Below are 20,231 nucleotides of genomic sequence, written 5' to 3'. Positions count from 1 at the left end.
GTGATGCACAACTGAACAGAAAGATTCTAGAGTCACATCAGATCCTTAGAGAGTTTTGATGTACAGCCCAGAACTAGTGACCTTGTTTGTAGAGCCCTGAAAATCTGCAGATATTCACAGCTCATTTGTGTAGATATGGATGTGGATAAAAAAATTGTGTCTAGAACTCTGCAAATCTGTGGCTATCTACTTTTTAACTGTGAGTTTTCACATACACAGATGTCAATGCAGATATCCGCAACTTATTTTTGTGGATACAAGTACAGATACAAATTTTGTATTCATGCAGGGCTCTCCTTGTTTGCTTCCATGTTACCTTGTCTAACTTGTTTAATTTACAGTCTGTCCTCACTGATGATTATATGCAAAAACATGTAGCAGAAAAAAGTGCTGTACCTTAAAAGCAAAGTTATCATTTCTAACCGAGACTAAGGAGAAATGTTATGTCTACAAGTAATACTGAAGACCCTACATATATGTGTATTATTAAAATTCCAGGTATGTTACTTAACACTTTCTTAATTCTTAATTCTTAATTCTTTTGCAAGAGAAATGTCAAGTTAAACTAAAACACAAGCCACACTGTTTATCAGTTGTGAGTAAAATGAGATTAAAATCAACGTCTGCAATTCTGAGAACAGATAAATATCAGAAATTTTGAACCAACCAGAAACATTAAGATCTTGCATGGTAAGTTTCAGCCCAGAGTATCCAAACTGCCATTCTGTTTATGGCATACATAGGAAGCATTTCTCAAGAATAGTGTACTGTCGGTAGACTTAATCCTGCCTCACTTAAGGGGACTGGACTATGATTCTATCAGTTCTGAGAAAAGATACTCTAGGAAAAACAAGCCTATGCTGATGAGATTCTTATTTTACGTCAGTTAACATATAAAAGATGTTAGCAAATCTATAGAATAATCATATTGGATATGACCAAAAATTAATGTAGCACAGTATCCTGTCATCCAAGAATGGCCAATGTTAGATACGCTAGAGACAATGAACAGAACAGGCAATCAAGTAATCTATTCCCTGTCATCCATGCGCAGCTTCTGACAACAGAGGCTAGGGACACCTGGCTAATAGCCATAGATGGAGCTATCCTCCATGAATGTACTGTACCATAATTTCTCATTTAGCACTACAGATGTGTTTCTGAAAATGTTTGTGCTAAGCGAAAACATGCTATGCGGGGTCAATTTTCCCATTAAAAATGATGGAAAAGGTGGGGGTTGCATTTCAGGTGGTGGTGGCGGCAAAGTCAATTTTTTGTTGGTGCTCAGTCATCAACGTCAACATTAGATATCTAGCAACACAAGTCACTGTGGTTTGTTAAAACATAAAGATAAACATGTGAGTTGAGGAGCACTGTGACCACATGTATTCATCCGCTCATGTGTATTATCACTGTTTTCACCAACTTATACCACCGCGCGAAGTAGTTTTCGTGTTATTTCGGGGACGGTCATATTATTCAAAAAATGTTCCCTAAAAAAAATCATGCTATTGCGAAAACGTGTTAAGCGGGCACGTGTTAAGCAAATAATTACTGTATCTAGTTCTTTTGTAACCCTTTCATAGTTACAGCCTTCACAACAATTCTGGTAAAGAATTCCACAAGCTGATTGTGTGTTGTGTGAAGAAATGCTCCCTTTTGTTTATTTTAAACCTACTGGCTATTAATTTCATTTAGTGACTCATCATTCTTGTGTTATGAGAAGGAGTAAATAACACTTCATTATATACTTTCTCCACACCATTCATGATAGTATAACCCTTTAGTGGTCTCTTTTCCCAGCTGAAAAGTTCCAGTCTTATTAATCTCTTCTCATACAGAAACTGTTCCATACCTCTAATAATTTTTGTTGCCTTTTTCTGAACATTTTCCAATTCTAATATATCTTTTCTGAGATGGGACAACCACATCTGCATGCAATATTCAACATGTATTTATATAGAGGCAATAAGAATTTTTGGCCGATTATCTATCCCTTTCTTATTTCCCAATATTCTATTCATTTTTTTGACTGCTGCTGCACATTGAGTGGATGTTTTCAGAGAACCACTCACAATGACTCAAAATTTCACTCTTAAGTGGTAACAGCTAATTTAGACCCTGTCATTTTATATGTATAATTGGGATTATGATTTCCAGTGTGAATTACTTTGCATTAATCAGTATCGAATTTGATTTATCATTTTGTTGCCCTAGCACGTAGAATTTGGCTAACAATCTCATGAGCAGAGACAAATCACAATAAACCGCCATCCCTCCTGACAAAGATTTCAATCTCCCAAACACTTATGTAGGACCTGTCTGTACAAGAAAGTTGCATGCCTAAGGTGTGAATTTAAACTGTTACAGTGCAAACCTCTGTGTGATTTCAGTTTGAGTGGTTTTTTGGTTTCGGTTAGCTTGGGTTGATTGGGAACCAGTTTACATTAAGCCAAAGCAAGACACTCTTAAGCTAAAACAAAACTATCTCCCCAGGTATTTGTACTGGTTTTGTTATAATAGTACACCCACTCAGAGGTGCTGGAACTAGGAGTTCTGCTGCACTCCCTGGCTTGAAGAAGTTACCATTATAGATGGGGTTTACAGTTTGGTTCAATGGCTCTCAGCATCTCTGCTCCCAACCTCCAAACACTATGGATGAGGCCCACCAAAAATCATGAGCTTGGTTTAAAAATTACTAAAATGTAATAACAATACATGTGGTGATCTTTTAATTGCTCGTCCGTTTCCTGAGCTTTTAGCGTGTACCTGAGCCACGTTTTTGGACTTTTCTCCACAACCAAGAGGGCTAGAAACATTTATTTTGAGATGACGTCTGAAAGTCTCACACCACAACCCGCCTCTAGGATCTGGTGCTTCAAGAAAAACAGTCATTTCAAAACCCAATCATTTAATAACTGGTGCAACTTTCTTAAGCGGGGAAAGGGTTAGATGAGAACCTTGGCAAAGCGGCTGCTAAGACGCGTGTCCAGAGCCTAGCAGCCTGATCTCAACTGGCCTCCAGGACTCCTGCAAGGCCGATCAATAATATTTACAACAGCCAGGCATTTCCGAGTCAATAACAGACGTCCGCGCTGAGGGATATAAACATCTGCTAGGGCCAACATTTCCCTCCAGGCAAACCCTAGGGAGGCTCGGTAATCACTGGCAAGGAGCTGCACACGCACACAAGACGGGGGCTCGTCCCACTAGTTCTGGCTGATTCGTGTTTGTTCCTTGCACAAGGCCTGGCGGCGCGCGCACACTAGGGGCCCTTCAGGTGCACTGCCAAGCAGCCCTGGCTCCTGCAGCGCTCCCTGCCACCCCCCCTCCCGGCCTCGCCCCTCTCCCGCCCCGCGCTCCTCGTGCACGCAAGCTAGCAGCGCGGCGCAGCGGGCTCGCTGCCGGAAGTGGGGGCGCTCGCGGCCTCCCCGCGGGTTAGAAATGGAGGCGAGCGGAGGCGCGGCCGGCTCCGGCCGGCGTTAGGGCGCGCGGGGGCTGCGATGAGGGGCTCGCCCGGCTCAGAGCCGCCCGCGCCGCGCAGGTAGCGTCTCGCGAGCTTGTGCGGCTCCTTCCCCCGCCCCAGCCCGGGCGCGGCGGGGGGGTTTTCCAGGCGCAATGTGGCTCCCGCGCTTCCTCCCCGGCACCTTGCTGATCTTGGGGCTCGTGGGCGGGCGTGGAGCCCTGGTCGCCTCCAGCACGGGTAAGCTAAAAAGGGGGGCGGGAAAGGAAATAAAGGCCCCTTCTGGCCTGGGATGGGGGGATAATCCCCCCCGGACAGACCTCCCTAGTACCCTGAGGTGGCAGGTGGGCCCCGCTTTCACAGCTGCGCGGTCGGAGGGAGCGCGACTGGCTTTACCAACAGATGGCTGGCAGCTGCTTCTTTGCGTTCTTGTTTTGCAAGTGCGTTTGCCAAGGGGATCTTCGTGAGCAAGTGGGGACCTCGGGATTGTCACCCCACGCATATAATAATAGCCGGGGGTCATCTCTCAGGCTGCAAAGATGATCCTGGATCACAGCTGCTAGCGGCTTCCTTCAGCATGAAAATAAGGGGTGGCCTGGAATAGTTTGTCAAGATTCCCAGTAATTTCTCTGCCTGGGGTAGCCATGTTCCCTTGTGGGATCTTTATTTATTTGCAAAGAACATTTGAATAGTTGTCAGTGAACCCTAGAATGCTTTCTACACCGTGGGGAATTGGCATGGGTTGTTGGGTTGGTCCCCAAAATCAGGTGACTTGCATAAGGAGTGAAATGATCGTGAACACTGTAGTTTTAAAGGAGCATGTCATGTGTTTCATGGATCAGGGCTCAGTCATATGTTTTGGCAACAGTGAGGCTTTTTTCCTGCTGTGAACAAGCATTTCATTATGATCCAGAGAATCTTAATAGAAAGCAGCGTGGGTTGCATGTAAGCAACAGAAATGTACTTAGAGGGTATAACTCCATTGAATGGTAGAACAAAAATGGTTAACAAAAATAAGCCAAACACTACTGGTATGCCCCTTCTTTGAAATATGTGCAGTTTCAAATTCAAACTGTTGGATTGTGCTGCTCAAGGAAGGTTGGATGAGGAAGATTGTGCTGCACAAGGAAGGTTGAATATCAACAGAGGTTGATATACAAGATATCTCTGAAATATTTTGAAGTTCTGGTTATAACAAAATACTTTGTGGCTGTATTAATTTTGCCATCATTATCCTTCTTTCCCCTAGCTTTTAAACTGAATGACAGTCTAGATACTCTGGACTGAAACTTCTCATGTGAGAGCGAGATCTTAATGCAGAAATGTTTTTTGTTTGATTCCTAATTTCTGATAATACATATCTATCTGTGTTAAGAAGTGCAGAAATTGATTTGATCTCATGTTGCTGACAACTAGTGAACAGTGTGGCTCATGTTTTAGTTTTAACTTGACATTTCTCTTTCAGAATAATTAAAGTGTTAAGCAACATACATGGAATTTTAGTACTACAAATACCATGGTTAATTCAATCACTCTTCTGCTCAGTGTGTCATGTTGAGTTAATAGGCAGTAGAGTCTCAGAGAAACTGATTAGTCTCGTAGATGTTTTTTAAGCTTGCAAAGTGTTGTCTCTTTAATGACCCAAGAAACAGACATAACTACTAAGTAAATTGTTATAGAGCCTGGTTCTTGAATCTGATGATTCCAAAATAGTTCATCAGTGCAATGTAGTTATATGGACATAAATTAGTAGTGTTTTAGATCAAGCCTCAGTATTTCCATGCAGACATGGCCAACTTGATTGAATGTTGGCCTTGTCTCTGAATTTTTTCTTTAGCTTGTCTCTTACAGCGGCTAACACATGGGACTATGGTCCTGAAAGTGATGATTTCAAGCCTTGTTCCATTTTTGTACTGAAAGATCAACTCCAGTTCACCCAGATGCAAAATGGATATTTGTCTGTGGGATTAGGGATAGTCAAAGGCAGTCTGATGCGACATTGGCCACATCTCTCCCTTGTGTATTGTTGGTTGTGAAACTGACTTGTCTTCACCACATCAGTTCAGTAGCTTGAGGGAACTTGGATTCTTACAACTTTGCTTTAAATTTAATATCTTTTAGTAAAGCATAGAAAATATTTGGCCACAAGGTACTTCTAGCTCTTGTCATGTGTAATAGGATTTTTAGGCCAACATTTTAAAAAATGTTACCAATTTGCTAATTTAGTACTCAGCTTGAGAGAGCATGGGTCTTTTTTTCTTTCCCTTGGAGACACTGAACTGAAGTCAATTGAGGGTGTGGGTGCTCAGTGCTTCTGAAAATCAAAGCATCTAAAATTAGTGAGCACTTATTAAGACCTGAGCTGAAATATATTGAATCCTCATGTTTGTACTGCAGAATGCTGGCAATGACTTCCCTTTTCATCTTAAAGAGTCTAGGGGAAGAAGTCAGTTTTCATACTTTTTATGGTTGTGTGTTTTTGGTTTCCGCAGTACACTTAAGTGGGGAAACAGCCAAAGTGATACTGAACTAACCCACTTCCCCTTGGAGGATGCTAGGCTACTGTTGCAAGGCAGAACTAAATTTTTCTAAAGCTGGTCAAAAAACCTCCTTGCCGGAGGAATAACAGATATTTCGAATTAAAGCCCTAAATCGAACTACTGGGTCCCTGCCGCGTGTAGACGTGGGCAGTTAGTCCGGACTTGTAAATTTCAAAAATGGCGACCGGACGGGAAGATGCAAATCAAGCGCGGGATATTTAAATCCCAGGCTTGATTTGCAACTTCGAATGCCTACATTAGCCTCCCTAGTTCAAACTAGGGGGCTAGTGTAGACATACCCTAACATATGTTTAATAACTATGACCAAACCCTTAAAGTATATCTGAAGTATGAATTAATTCCCTTTAGAATATCCAGTGGTGGTCCATGTACTTTGTATTAACAATAGATTTTTTTTTTTTTTTTCGGACGAAGTGGCTCGGTTTTCTTTGCTCTCTTTCTAACTATTCTTTTAAAAGGTAGACTGGTGTGTGAGAAGTGAGGTGGGTCTGATCTGTGTCCTTGCCAGTACCTTACAGAATGTGTGAGGCTTTCTAATTTCTAATCCTATCTCTTGTAATTTCTGCTGTAGTTTTAATGCTGCACAGCAGTACTATTGAGTGAATAACACCAAGTACTCAGCTTGGTGACTCAGCTTGAATAGAGTGGTAAGAAAGTGCAAAGCAGTGACAAGGGATCATTGAGTTTTATTTTTTAATATAGAGTGTTTAGATTCAAAAGCCACCAGAAAAATACAACATTGTATGGACACTAAAACAAAGTATTGCTCAAAACTTGGTATAGGTGACTTGATACTATCCTATTTCACAGAGATTCTTTTTCTTCAAACGGAAGAACAAAGTTGTCTTTGCCTGGCATCTAATGGCACAGCACTACAACAGTCCTCTTTGTAGTGCAGAAAAGGTAACAATGCCTTTGTAACAAAGTGAAAGCCTTCTATTGTGTTGGTAGCACTTTATAGACTAACAAAACATATAGCTAGTATCATGAGCTTTCGTGGGTACAGCTCGCTTCTTCAGTCTATGAAGTGCTACCAGACCATTTGTTGTTTTTCTGTAACAGGCTAACTCTGCTACCCCCTGAAGCTTCTATTGTGCTGTCATCTCATTTCAGGGACACAGTTAAGAGACTTGGCACAGGTGGGACGCGATTCCCTTTCCAGGGTCTGCTATAGCTGCAGTATATTTGGGGACTTGTCAGTGACCCTTCCCTATGCTGTTGTTCCTGTACACACAAACTGCCACCATGTAAAAGGGCCTGCTAGACAATCTTAAATGTCACAAGTGACTTCACAAGTAAGAGTAAAGGGAGGAACTACAGAGAAGTGTTTGGGTTTCCCCTACTCTTTTCTTAGCTGAGTTCATTTGATTCTGCTGTGAATTTGGTTCCTTGATTCTGAGAGAACTTGTTTGTCACAATAATTCTATATCATAGAAATAAATCAAGGTGATTATTGTCTGCTTGCAAAATTGGACAATAATGTGACGAAGAAAACTTGGTTCAGGGGAGTAGTCTGGTAGTCAAATGCAAGTTTGGGGCAATACCTTGTTTTAGTGTACAATTGGAATTCACGAATTGTGAGAATTTGAATGTAGCCCAGAGGGCTCTGTGGGCTACAATACCAAGGATAACAGACTGCCAAGAACAGAGCATGCCAAGGACAAAGGTTTATCCAACAAAGGTATGTGATGCTTGCCAATGAGCAAGTTCATGAGAGGTTGACATGAGCAGGATTGTTTTGTCATTTGAGTTGACCCTTGAGTCCGTGTCAATGTTCGCGACATGAGACTTAGCCTTGGTAAGCGTAAGCTAAAGAACCAGCTGCAGATAGAAGCGTCAACTAGACATACTTAACAAGACATCTCCTGTAAAGTCATTGATGGTTCCACTCTTTTCAGTGGCTCGCTGGCAGCAAGTGATATTCAAGGACTTGGTGTCCAATTTCTGAGTCTGCACTGAACACAAGCTAGCTGCAGGTGATGTACACCTTGTCTTAGAAAAGTGCAAAGACCTCCGCGCTAAGGGTGCGTCTAGACTACATTCCTCTTTTGAAAGAGGAATGTAAATGAAGGAAATCTAAAATGCAAATGAAGCGCAGATTTACAAATCTCACGCTTCATTTGCATAATCGTGTCTGCTTTTTCAAATTAAAAAAAAAATAGTCTAGACCCGGTTCTTTCGGGGAAAAAAACCCTTTTTCGAAAGAACTCTTATTCCTGAAAAAATGAGGTTTACAGGGTTCATTCAAAAAAGGGTTTTTTCCCTAAAGAACTGCGTCTAGACACCTTTTTTTCAAAAAAATCTTTTTTGAAAAAGCAATAGGACGCGATTATGCAAATGAAGCGTGAGATTTGAAAATCTGGGCTTCATTTGCATTTTCGATTTCCTTCATTTACATTCCTCTTTTGAAAGAGGAATGTAGTCTAGACTCATCCCCAGAGTATCACAAGACTTAACAGTGCTACAGAAGCAAGCAGGAAGCATCAGCTGACTGTGAGTACATAGCTACTGCCACAGAAAGCTGGTTTTACCTTAGCTGGAAATAAACAGTTGATTGACATAATTTATACAGAATTCATTCAACACAAAAATATTGACTAAGAGCACCCATTAAAGCACAAACTAGGGGGCATTGCAGGTAGAGGCCACACATCCCCTGAAGTGAAGATGTGGTGATCAAGAGAGAAGATATGGCCACATAAGCAGTCAGCCACCTCATACAGCAGATGGGGATGGTTGTGAAAGAGATTCCAGTGGTAATATCAGTATTACCTGATAACACTGATGTATTTGTCTTACTCTTGTATCATTACCTTGAACAGGGTATGGTTTCCATAATCATAGAAGAACCCTCAGCTGGAGCTGTAATAAACATTCATGCTATGGCAGCACAGTACTAGAACATTGTGCCTAGACTATTTGCTATCCTTGCACCCTCTGGCAGTGATGCAGTAGCATTCTGTTCTGGCCTTAGCCAGGGTACTGTGCTGAAGATTCTGTGAGCTGGTGATTCCTTCTTTCTGCTGGTTGACATCAGTGCAATGATGCCTAATGTCATTGAGTTGACAAACTGTGCCATGGTGTCAGAAGCATGGGAAGAATAATGTGCAGTGAAAATTGGCAGAGGTAGCATGTCAACGCCACAGCTCAGGTCCCTACCAGCACCAACTGAAGCTGTTATAGAAAATGAGCACATCTTCAAGCACGAGTGTGGGAAAAGTGTGTTGGATCTGGATGCACCATCACTTAATTCACTGCAGTGTTTGGTTAAAACATTACTATAATTTAAACAGATACATATTTTGAAAGATTTTTTCACATTAAAAAGAGAGGTCACTCTGTGAACTGCAAATTAAGATTTGTGCTGTACCTCTACTTTCTGCTTCATATACTTGTATTATTCATATACATGTCAATGATTGATATTGCAAATGTACATTAAATGTTTGTAATTGGTACTCTTATGCCTTGATTTTTATATGCCCCAAATCTTGTGCAAACATTTGTTGATTATGGGTAGGTGTTGGGTGGGATGGTGTGTCAATAATTGTAAATGCTCAGCAATGATAGTCATCAGGCAGACTCTTAATATGTATAGTCTTGAGATGCAAAATTTATAAAAAGCTTTGTATGGAGTAAAGCAATGCTGACCAACAGTGGTAATGAGTATCAGTGTTCCAGGGCTGTTAAGCATTCTGCAGAAATGCAAGGTCCTTGCTTTGCCCTCCAAAAAAGTGAATATCACAGGCCATGATCCTACACTGAGCTTGACACAGGTGACTTCCTGCACCATCAGACCAGGAGGAGGGCTGAAACTAACATCCTGCAAAGAAAGGATGGGAGAAAGGGATAGAATTCAAAGTGATGAAGGCTTTGTCTGCGCTTAAGTGTGGCCAAGGCACAAGAGCTGGAAGAGAGCTCTCCGATCATCACTCTATGTAAGCCACCTCTACGAGGGGAGTAGCTAACAGTTCTGGGAGCATAGCTTCCGTGCTGTAGCCTGGTTCACACTAGCACTTGATAGCACTGTTTAAAAAAAAAAAAAAAAAAAAAAAACAAACCCACTCCCCCTAAGCCAGAAAGTTAACAGTGCTGTAACTTGCCAGGCTTAGCTGAAGCAGTGGGTGTTGAGATGCACTTAATTAGTTCTGTGACTTTCTTGTTCTACATTAATGACGTTGTGCTCTGATCATAATGAATATCCAGTAAGAAAACACTAAGTAACACTTGTTGAATGCTGTTGCTTCTACTTATATTTTGCTGTTTAATTCCAGTTCCCTCTTTAAACAAAATTTCTTTTAGCTCTGGGTCAACAATTCAAATCCAGCCTGGTTTGGTAGCGATCAAAAGTCATTGCCATCTGGCTGTGTGTTAACCTTCTTGGAGGGGCGCAAAGACTGGAATAGACCTGCAGACTGAATTTAGCTAATGTCCCGTAAAGGTAATCATTCAGTTTGAGTTTCCTGATCCTACTTTTTGCTAAGTGACAAAGGTATGGCCTTGGAAGATCTGGGTTCTATTTCAGGCTCTGCCACTGACCTACTTTGTGAATTTGGGCAGCTTACTTCTGTTTTCCCCTCCCACTCTAAGCTCTCAATGACAGGAATTGTGTGTGTGGCTCCAGTGTAATGGGGCCTTAATCTGGGCCCTGTAAGTACTACTATGGTACCTTCATTCAATACAGGGAAGCCTGCACCAAGCTAGTGAAGTGGTGGTGCAGGCTATGTACTGATCTTTGGGTGGAGGACTTTGCTCCCCTGGCTGTCAATATGACACTTTGCGCCAGTACTGAGCTTACTTGAAATTGTAAAAATTATGTGTTAAACTGCACATGGCTTAAGTGTGTGTGTGTGTGTGTGTGTGTGTGTGTGTGTGTGTGTGTGTTTTAATGCCTCTACACACCCTGACACGTAACTGAGAACTTGTGATGTAGTGGTGAGGGGCTCTTAAGTAGGTTGTTTGCTTTCCATTCATCATGTATTGGCATAAGCAGTAATGCTGTACAAGCAGAATACATGCCTTGGGATTACAGAATAACTAGAGACTTTTAATAGGATGATGTTGACTTGGTTGTCATCTTCCTGGGGCAGCAAAAATGCTTTATTACCAGCCCTGTTTGTCTTCTATTCCTGTGTACTGCATTGCTTGTGTATAAAACTTCAGATTTCAATTACAGTTCCCAGAATCATGGGGTAGGTGGGTAGGGATGGCTTAGGAAAAAATATTTCAGATAGCATTACACATCACAACTTAATTTAAACTGCTGCCCTGTAAATTAGCTTGTCAGGTAGGATGTCTGCTGCTGATGTCTTGTGATCGAATCGAGGTAGTGTCTCCACATGTTGAAACTGGAATGCATGTTAATAAAGAGATTGTTCTTCTCATTAGCGTAGATAATGTGGAAGTCTGTGGGTGTGTACAGAAGGGAGAACCTTGATTTTTGTTGTCTCTACTCCACTGTAAAGGGCTCAGATGATGTGTTGGGTGAGCAGTGCATCCTTTGGAAACATCCTGCCTCTATCTGGAAGATCTTGCCCACAAAGTTTGGGGAAGAATGATACTTTTTTTCTCATCTCCATTCCTTCAGATTGTTTGTTGGCCATGGCATGTTTTCACATGAGTTATTTTTTTTCTCTTTTACAAAGAGACCATTTTCTGCTCCTGATTGGAGGTTAAGGACTTTAGGACATTAGTAAAGAGTCTCTTTTGGAAAGTGCCCATGATTGAAGAGGAGTATGAATAGCAATGTTACAGTAAATCTAAGAGTCAGGAATCTTACAACTTGTTATAATTGAATGGGTAGTGTCAAAGTCAGACAGGACTCACAGATTTGTCATACAAGGTTCAAACCCCTTGATTTATACAGTCAAAAGAAAGCCAAAATTAACAGGATTAAAAGGGGGGGCAAAACTTCACATAATTACTGCAAAATGCAGGACAATGTAGCACTTTAAAGACTAACAAGATGGCTTATTAGATGATGAGCTTTCGTGGGCCAGACCCACTTCCTCAGATCTGAGGAAGTGGGTCTGGCCCACGAAAGCTCATCATCTAATAAACCATCTTGTTAGTCTTTAAAGTGCTACATTGTCCTGCATTTTGCTTCAACTACCCCAGACTAACACGGCTACATTTCTATCACTATTTCACATAATTACTGTGAGGCTACTCAAGTATTCTTCATTTCCACATCAAGCACACAAGCAATCTCCTGTCCAATTGCTTGGTTATCTCAATTGTTTTCTCCCTAACACCTAATGTTCCTTTTCCTATTAACTCTGGCTAGCACTTTGTAATTTGCATTCCTACAAACAACATTAACATACTTTTCTTCTTCCTGTTCAGAGACAAACAGTATTCCTTCAACTTATTCAATTATTACAGCATAATTCATCTTTCTCTTATAGTATAATTCTTTCTACTTTCACAGTAGGAAATATCTTTTCTCTAGCATCTCTGTCTTGGGTCTCCTAAAATTTTAATAAATGATGCATTTTGTTTGTAGGTGTTACCTTTGGCTATTTTCTGACTTCTGTATAAACAAGTTGATGAGGTTTAGATGGAAGGACAGATCTTGACACTGCAGAACAAACGCCATCTTTTTTGGGCCTTTCAGCGTAGGCATGGAGACTGAACACCCTCTCAGCTTGCTTAATGAGAGCCAAGATTAGTAGACCCATGGAACCCTTGTTACCAACGCTTAATTTGTAATAAAAGGGGCTGGAGCTCAAGCAATTTATTTACATTAATAACTAATGTGCCAAACTCAGAGAGGCTGGGGCAAGGGGGAGGTTTGAACTGCCAAGTTTAGAGATGCCAGGACTCTGCCCTGGCAAAAATTAAGTACAGATTATTCCTGTAATTTGGGGCTAAGAGATGTTGGCTCAGCAGTGGGGGAAAAGCTTTCACTAACCACAGCGTGTCTGTACTGTGTGTAGACAAGAGTTACATTTCCATAACTTTCCATGTCTTTTGTATAAATTTAGTGCCTGGGAAAAATTCCTCTTTGATTCTAGCTGTTGAAACTGCTCTATTCTAGAGGGAAGTTTTTTTTGTTAAAAAGCCAAAGACAAGAATCCATTTTTTTTTTCTTTTTGGAGTATGACATAAGTTCACTTTGACTAAGAGATCAGGCTACTGCTTTAATTGTGGAATTCTTTGCTATGTTCTGTATTGTGTCTTTATAAATGATCTCTCTTAAATCTATATCTCTCTCACTATATATAAAAGCTTTTCCTGCCATGCAACAGAATGACATCAGCTTACTTGAAAGGGGAGTCTGTGTCTTGCTTACTTGCATTTCAACCAGAACCAACTACAAAACTGAGATCTGTCTGTAGATGGGTTTGTAACATGTATGTGAGCAATAGACCAATTAACAATTTTTCTATACAGCTTAGTTTGTTCGCACTTCTATATAATCAGTACAAAATTAAAAGGCTCTTTGGCTGCGAAAGCGGCCAGAGGGGGGGGGGGGGGTTGGTGAGCGTAGCAAGAACGGGGCACAACCCGTGTGTGTGTGTGTGTGTGTGTGTATGTGTGTAAGTATAACATTATAGAGGAGTCTGTATATCTGCAAGTCTGTTAATGCCTCCTAAATGGTAACAGCTAGGATCACCACACTTGTTCAGCTTCCTCTTATCCTAACTTAAGATGAGGGTTTGATTGTGGCAGGAAAACAGGATTTGCCTGGAATTTGATTGATTTTCACAACATGGAAGGGAGAAGGCTCATCAGAGGGACCCAATACTGTACAGTCACCACTGGTGGCAGCCAGTGCAGGTGATAGCTGTAATGCAGAGAGACTACGGGGGGCAGCTGCACCAGGAAGGGAGTGGCCAGCAGGGGATGTAACTTGCTATTTTGCCAGTCACAAGTCCAGTTAAGTGGCCCCCAATTCTAAAACCTTCCCCCTCCTGGCCTGTGGCCCCAGTGTTGGACCAGGGGAAGTCCTGGCACCTCCATGGTGTTCCCTCGCCTCCCCCAAGCACTGGAGCCAAGCAATGCAGCCCTATCACCCCTCCCCCAGACCCCAACACCGCTAGGCCATCCAGAGTACCCCTGCTTCTGTCTCCCCAGGTGGGCTCAGGGAGCGCCACAGGGCTGTCCTGTGTGACCCCCCTCTCACCTCTGGCCTCCAGGGAGCATGGGCAGGAGGCCTCTACCTTCCAGATCTGTGCAACACCAGCTAAGTTTGTAGATGTATTTATAAGAACATAACGGCCATACTGGGTCAGACCAAAGGTCTATTTAGCTCAGTAGCGTGTCTTCTGACAGTGGCTAATGCCAGATGCCCCAAAGGCAGTGAACAGAACAGGTAATCATCATGTGATCCTTCTTTTGTCATCCATTGCCAACCTGACAACCAGGGGCTAAGGACACCATTCCTATCCATTCTGGCTAATAAGTATTGATGGAACTAACCTCCATGAATTTATCTAATTTGTTTTTTTTTTGAGCCCTGTTAAAGTCTTGGTCTTCAAGACATCTTCTGGCAAGGAGTTCCACAGGTTGCATGCTGTGTGAAGAAAAACTTCCTTTTGTTTTTCATAACTGCTACCTATTAATTTCATTTGGTGACCCCCTAGATCAGTGGTTGCCAACCTATTTACACCCAAGATCACTTTTTAAATGACAGACCAAGCCAAGATCTACCGCCCCATCCCTTCCTTGAAGCCCCGCCCTCTCTATTCTCCTCCTCCCCATCACTTGCTATCCCCAATCCTTATACTGCTGCTTTTTAAAAAAAAATCTTCTGTATGAAGAGGTTTTTCCAATATTTGGCCCGTCTAGACTGGACCAAATGTCAGGAAACCTCCCCCCCCGCGGCGCAGGGAAACCCCGCGCGCACCTGCCCCGGGGACAACTCACGCCTCCTGCGCCGGTGCAGGGAAATCACCGTGCTCCTCTTCCGGAGCCAGGGCCAGTCATTAGGTACAGAAGCTGATTTAAAGGATAGGTTACAAACCTCAGTTAATAGTTCCACAATTTCATATTTGAGTTCTTTCAGAACTCTTGGGTGAATGCCATCCTGTCCTGGTGACTTGTTACTGGTAAGTTTATCATTTTCTCCAAAATACCTCTAATGATGCCTCAATCTGGCACAATTCCTCAGATGTGTTGCCTATAAAGAATGCCTCAGGTTTAGGAATCTTCTTATCCTTTTCAGCCATGAAGACTGAATCAGAGCATTCATTCAGTGTCTCCGCAATGAGCTTATTGTCTTTGTGTGCTCCTTTAGCATCTCGATCATCCAGTGGCCCCACTGATTGTTTAGGAGGCTTCCTGCTTCTGATGGACTTAAAACACATTTTGCTCTTACTTTTTGAGTTCTTGGCTGGCTGTTCTTCTAACTCCTTTTTGGCTTTCTCAAATGAGCTCTCTTGTTTCTGAATGTCTGACATGGAATGCCTCTAGAGGGTGCACGGAGGGGAAGCCTAATGTGTGACGAAAGATTAGCTTGCCTGCTTTTAAGTTAATCAGGTGGCGCTTATGTGCCCTGTGTGGCGTATTAGTTCTCCAGAATTTGTAAAAAATCTCCTATGAAATCAGTTGGTACCCAAGAAGGTGCTAAGTATCTGAATGTGAACAGAGGGTAGCTGTGCCTGTGTTGTCTTCCTGAATCTGCAGACAGCTTGAAATAATGGTTGCAAAGACACCTCTCTACCCTATTAACTTCATTGACGAGGTGTTAATACTAAAGCCTGATTGACTCTAAATATCACCAATGACTCTTCCATTGCTGATAAGGCAGAAGGGGCTGGAAATTGTTGTGTGGAAAGAACTGAGGAAGGGAGACATTCAAAGAAAAGAAACTGGCAGAGAAAGAACAGAAATAACAGGGATCTTAAAAGTGAGTTTATTTCCCAGTGAATGATGCTGAATGCAGAATGAAGGTATTACAAAACAAAAGCTCAAGTTTTGAGTTATAGTTCTGCCTTTGCTTTTTGTATAAATGTCTCCTTGCCATAAATGGGAATGATCCCTATGGATTGAGGGAAATATGGAGCACAAAATCTGGAGTTCTGGCCCAGGAAAAATAATTAGTACTGGACATCAGACTTCTCTGAATGTGTTTGAAACTAAGTCTAAAAGAACTGCTCTTGGTGTGCTGACCTTGTTTTTGCTGGATGAATCATTCAGGTGTAAGTTTTTCTGCAGCCTTGAGCTGGCTCCAAATCAGAGAAGCAGAATCATTTAACAAACTTCAATTATGTACTGTATAAGGGCTAGTCTACACAGGAATGATTCTGAAATAACTCCCAAGTGTATGCACTCTTCTTCTGGATTAAGCTAAACTGGAAAAAATCACTGTTTCATAAGGGCTGGTCTACACTGAAAAGTTATATTTCTATAAGTATGTCTCAGGGTTGTGAAATTCACACCAGAGGAAGTAGTTAAACCATCTAATCCACAGACCATGCTAGATTGATGAAAGAATTCTCACATGGTCACACCGATTAACTAATGTTCAGGTGTTATGAAAAACCAGTAGGTGTTATGAAGTAGTGTGAGAGCAGAAACTTTAAGTTTTCCGAATACTGAGCAGTTACTTGAAACAGTGTGAGATTTGTTGTTACCTATGAATTATGGTAAGCCTGGGGGGAGGCGCACACAAGTCAGAAGCAAAAAACCCCCCACCAAAAACCAGCTCTCTGCATGTGCTAGCTATGTAGAGCTGCCTCTCTTCTCCTCTGTTCCCTCTCCTCCCCCCCCCATTTGCTGCTTCCCACAGAGGCATCAGCATAGGGGGAGGCTACCCTATGGAATGCTAGCACAGCCTCTGTCCACAGGGAGCTCAGGCCCCCTGCAGACAAGGGCTGCTGCTGCCCCTTGCTGCTGCCTCTGTATGAGAGGCAGCAGTGCAAAGTGGTAGGGGTCTCCTCAGGAGTGGGGCTGGGAGCATTGTTGACTAATTGTGTAACTGCTAAGATTTGATACAGTTATGCTGCTATTAAATGAATCAGTATCTAACATCCCTAACCTGGATTCTACCTGTTATGTCTAAACACTATATTGTGAGAGCAGTGCACTGAGTAGTCAGTTATACCAGTAGACAAGGGTAAGTGGCATTCAGCAGCATGTCTGCTAACTCAACTCCTATTTATTCCATACTCAATGTTGTTTGCTCTTCTTTATAGTCATGGCCAGCACTACCACCTAACTCGGGTTCTCAAACAGGACCCCTGTCTAAGTTGCTTGCGACTGCCCCCCCACACTTTGAGAAATGCGGACCTAACTCCATTCTTCACAGCATAAGGTTTCTATTGAGGATAGCCCCTCTGATGCACGCTTCCTGAGAGTCCCTGGGTTAAATTTGCATTAGGGCTTTCTTCTGCAGAAACAACTATTTTTTTTATGATGGTGTAAGGTTTACTGGTGGTGGTGGTGAATTTTTTTAACACCAAATTCTGCTTTGTTTCCAGATGACCAATTTTTGCACCTTGGAAGTCTTTACATTTGTTACATCTGTCTATTTCCTCCTCTCCCTTTAAAGATACCAACATAACTTTTTTGATTGTTGAATATTTATTTAATGCAGGTCTTCTTGAACTCTCTTTGGGCAAGTTCAGAAATGTGCTACTTAACAAGACCATCCAAGTGGAAGCTGTAATAAGGAATATTGCAAGCACTGCGTCTGTCGTCATTTTTCAAGTACATTCCCACCAAAAAAATATAACCATCTCTTTTAATAAGGTATGTGTGAAGTTGGAATCCAAGTTTCTCAGTTGTGTTCGCATTATCTAGTGGTACTCATCCTTGGAAGAGGACAATTAGAAAATTGCTTTGTTGTAAGGATAATTTTGTGTCTGGAGGCGAGGGAGGAATGAAACTCTGCACCAAGAGTATATTGTTAATATTGGAGCTCCCAAACGTTAGAACTCAGGCCTTGTCTACATTGGCATGTTTGTCACCAAAAGGCAGTTTTTGTGACAAAACAGCGAGAGTGTTTACACTGCAATGTGACTTTTGTCGGGGAAAAACACCCAGATATGGTGACAAAAATATTCCAGCCCTGACAGAGAATTTTTTCTTTCCCTTCTCTCTATTGCTGATAAAGAGCCAGTGTTGGACGCTGCTGTTTGTTTTGTCGAGCAAACTGGCTATCCGACACTGCCTACCCTGATGGCTGTGCTCAGTGTTTTGTGATCTCTGGTGCCCCGTTGGCATGCTCCTCTCTCCTTTCAAAGCTCTGACAGCTGAGTGAGCTGCTCCATTTGGGGAACAAAGAACAAATCCTTGGAATGCTCTGGTTCTGCCTTGGTAGGAACACAGCAGCAGTGCAGAGGGAGAGTTGAAAGAGACTGCTGTGCTGCTTTGACATTCCTCAGCACAGAGAGCTCTACAGAGCTACAAGGAAATCCGAAGAAGCGCAGGGATCAGCTCTGTCTTCCCACAGCATTGCACTGTGGGATGCCCTCTCACATTGCATTGCTTTATCTGTCGAATGGGTGCTAGCAATGTAGCCATGAAATGTTGATAATGGGAGGCAGAAAAGCTGGTTTGACTGCAGTTTTCACTTCTGGCTACTTGCATGTTGACAGCACTTTCATCGCCAAACTTTCCCAGTGTAGACGTAGCTTAAGACTTTCTCATGTCTACTCAATACTCTTGTAGTTTTAGGTGTCTAAAAGGGTGTCACAGGGAGGAGGGGGGAAAATTGTTCTCCTTGGCCTCTGATGATAGGACAAGAAGCAATGGACTTAAACTGCAGCAAGAGAGGGTTAGATTGGAAAAACTACCGTATTTTCCGGCGTATAAGACGACTTTTTATGCTAAAAAACATCCCCCAAAAATCGAGGGTCGTCTTATACGCTGGGCTTTTCTTGCCCCGGAGGACACAGACTGCGGGACCTCGCGGTCCCGCCGCCCGTGTACTCTGGGGCGAGAAAAGCTGCTCCGCATCTCCCTGGTCTGCAGACCAGGAAGCCGCGGAGCAAAGCCGCGGAGGGGCTCCGGCAGCAGGGCAGCCCAGGCGCGCCTGGGATGCCCCGCTACCCGAGCCCCTCCGCGGCTTTGCGGGGCAGCCCAGGCGCCGCTTCGGCTTTGCTCCCAGTGCCCCTGGTCTGCTGGGGACCGTCTCCAGCAGACCAGGGACACCGGGAGCAAAGCCGGGGAGGCGGAGGGGCGCTGGGGCGCTGCCGGTTGGCCTCTTAAGGGGGGGGTAGTCTTATACAGCGAGTATAAGATGAAAACCTATCTTTTAACTAGAAAATTAGGGGGTCGTCTTATACGCCCAGTCGCCTTATACGCCGGAAAATACGGTAACCTAACTGTCAGGGTGGTCAAACACTGGAATAAATTGCCTAGGGAGGTTATGGAATTTCTGTCACTGGAGATATTTAAGAGCAGGTTAGACAGACACGTCTCAGGGATGATCTAGACAGTGCTTGGTTCTGCCCTGAGGGCAGGGGACTGGACTCTATGATCTATCGAGGTCCCATCCAGTTCTAGTGTTCTTAGATTCTCTCACAAAGCTCTGTTTTCTCTATTGGGATTCTGAATGAAGGAGCAATTGGTGCAAACTGCTCTGAAGCTTTTATTGTGGTTCTGTCAAATGACCTTTGAAACATGCTGCAACATCTCCTATGTGGCCTATGACTGACCTTATTCCCCACTTAGTGCTTTCCAGTGGAAAACAAACATTTGACTATTGCAATTCAGGTTTATCAATGTGGATATTATAGGGCTCTTCGTAAAATGTTCTATGTGGTTTTGTTCCCCAAGTTGCCTCTTCCGGATTAATTTTTGTTAGGATGTGGGATGGGGGGGCGGGGAGCTCTTAAAAGCTCACATCCATCCTCCATATTTCTTTGACAAACATTACTTTTTTTCCTCTTTCTAATGAAGCATAAGCATTTTTGCTGCTGAACTCTAGCTTCAGTTCAGCAACAGTAACATTGGACAGTGTAATCTAAAGGGCAGATACTCTGCTGCAGTGAGAATATAACTGGTTAGCGGCACAAAATGTACAGAGATTAACTGAAGGTACTTTCATGTGACTAACTCCATTCTCCTAAGCAAAACTTTCACGGGTATTTCAGAAAGACTCACTCCTAGGGTACCTGGGACAAAATTAGGCAAATTGTGATTGATAGTGATGATGGCTGTGCAAGTTTGTTCTTGTAATTCTTTAAGCCCCCCCCTCCTTTTTTCTTGAATATTCAATAAGGTTGAACCTCTCTAGTCTGACACCCTCAGTATTT

At 42.7% G+C, this 20,231-nt stretch overlaps 1 protein-coding gene across 1 annotated transcript in view; it reads left to right on the top strand.

Moving 5' to 3' along the window:
* The first annotated feature begins 3,369 nt into the window (after window positions 1–3,369).
* The window catches only part of TM7SF3 (transmembrane 7 superfamily member 3), a 32,788-nt gene continuing 15,926 nt past the window's right edge, over window positions 3,370–20,231 (top strand). Inside the window, exons 1-2 of the mRNA XM_006127681.5 lie at window positions 3,370–3,703; window positions 17,567–17,721. Of these exons, the coding sequence (XP_006127743.2) occupies window positions 3,619–3,703; window positions 17,567–17,721 (240 nt within the window). The 5' untranslated portion in view covers window positions 3,370–3,618. The remainder of the gene's footprint in view (window positions 3,704–17,566; window positions 17,722–20,231) is intronic.

Source organism: Pelodiscus sinensis, chromosome 1 (assembly GCF_052426305.1).
Source record: "Pelodiscus sinensis isolate ZL-2025 chromosome 1, ASM5242630v1, whole genome shotgun sequence".
Taxonomy (NCBI): Eukaryota; Metazoa; Chordata; order Testudines; family Trionychidae; genus Pelodiscus; species Pelodiscus sinensis.
The sequence above is the reverse complement of the archived record's forward strand: the minus strand, read 5'-3'. Positions and strand labels throughout refer to the sequence as shown.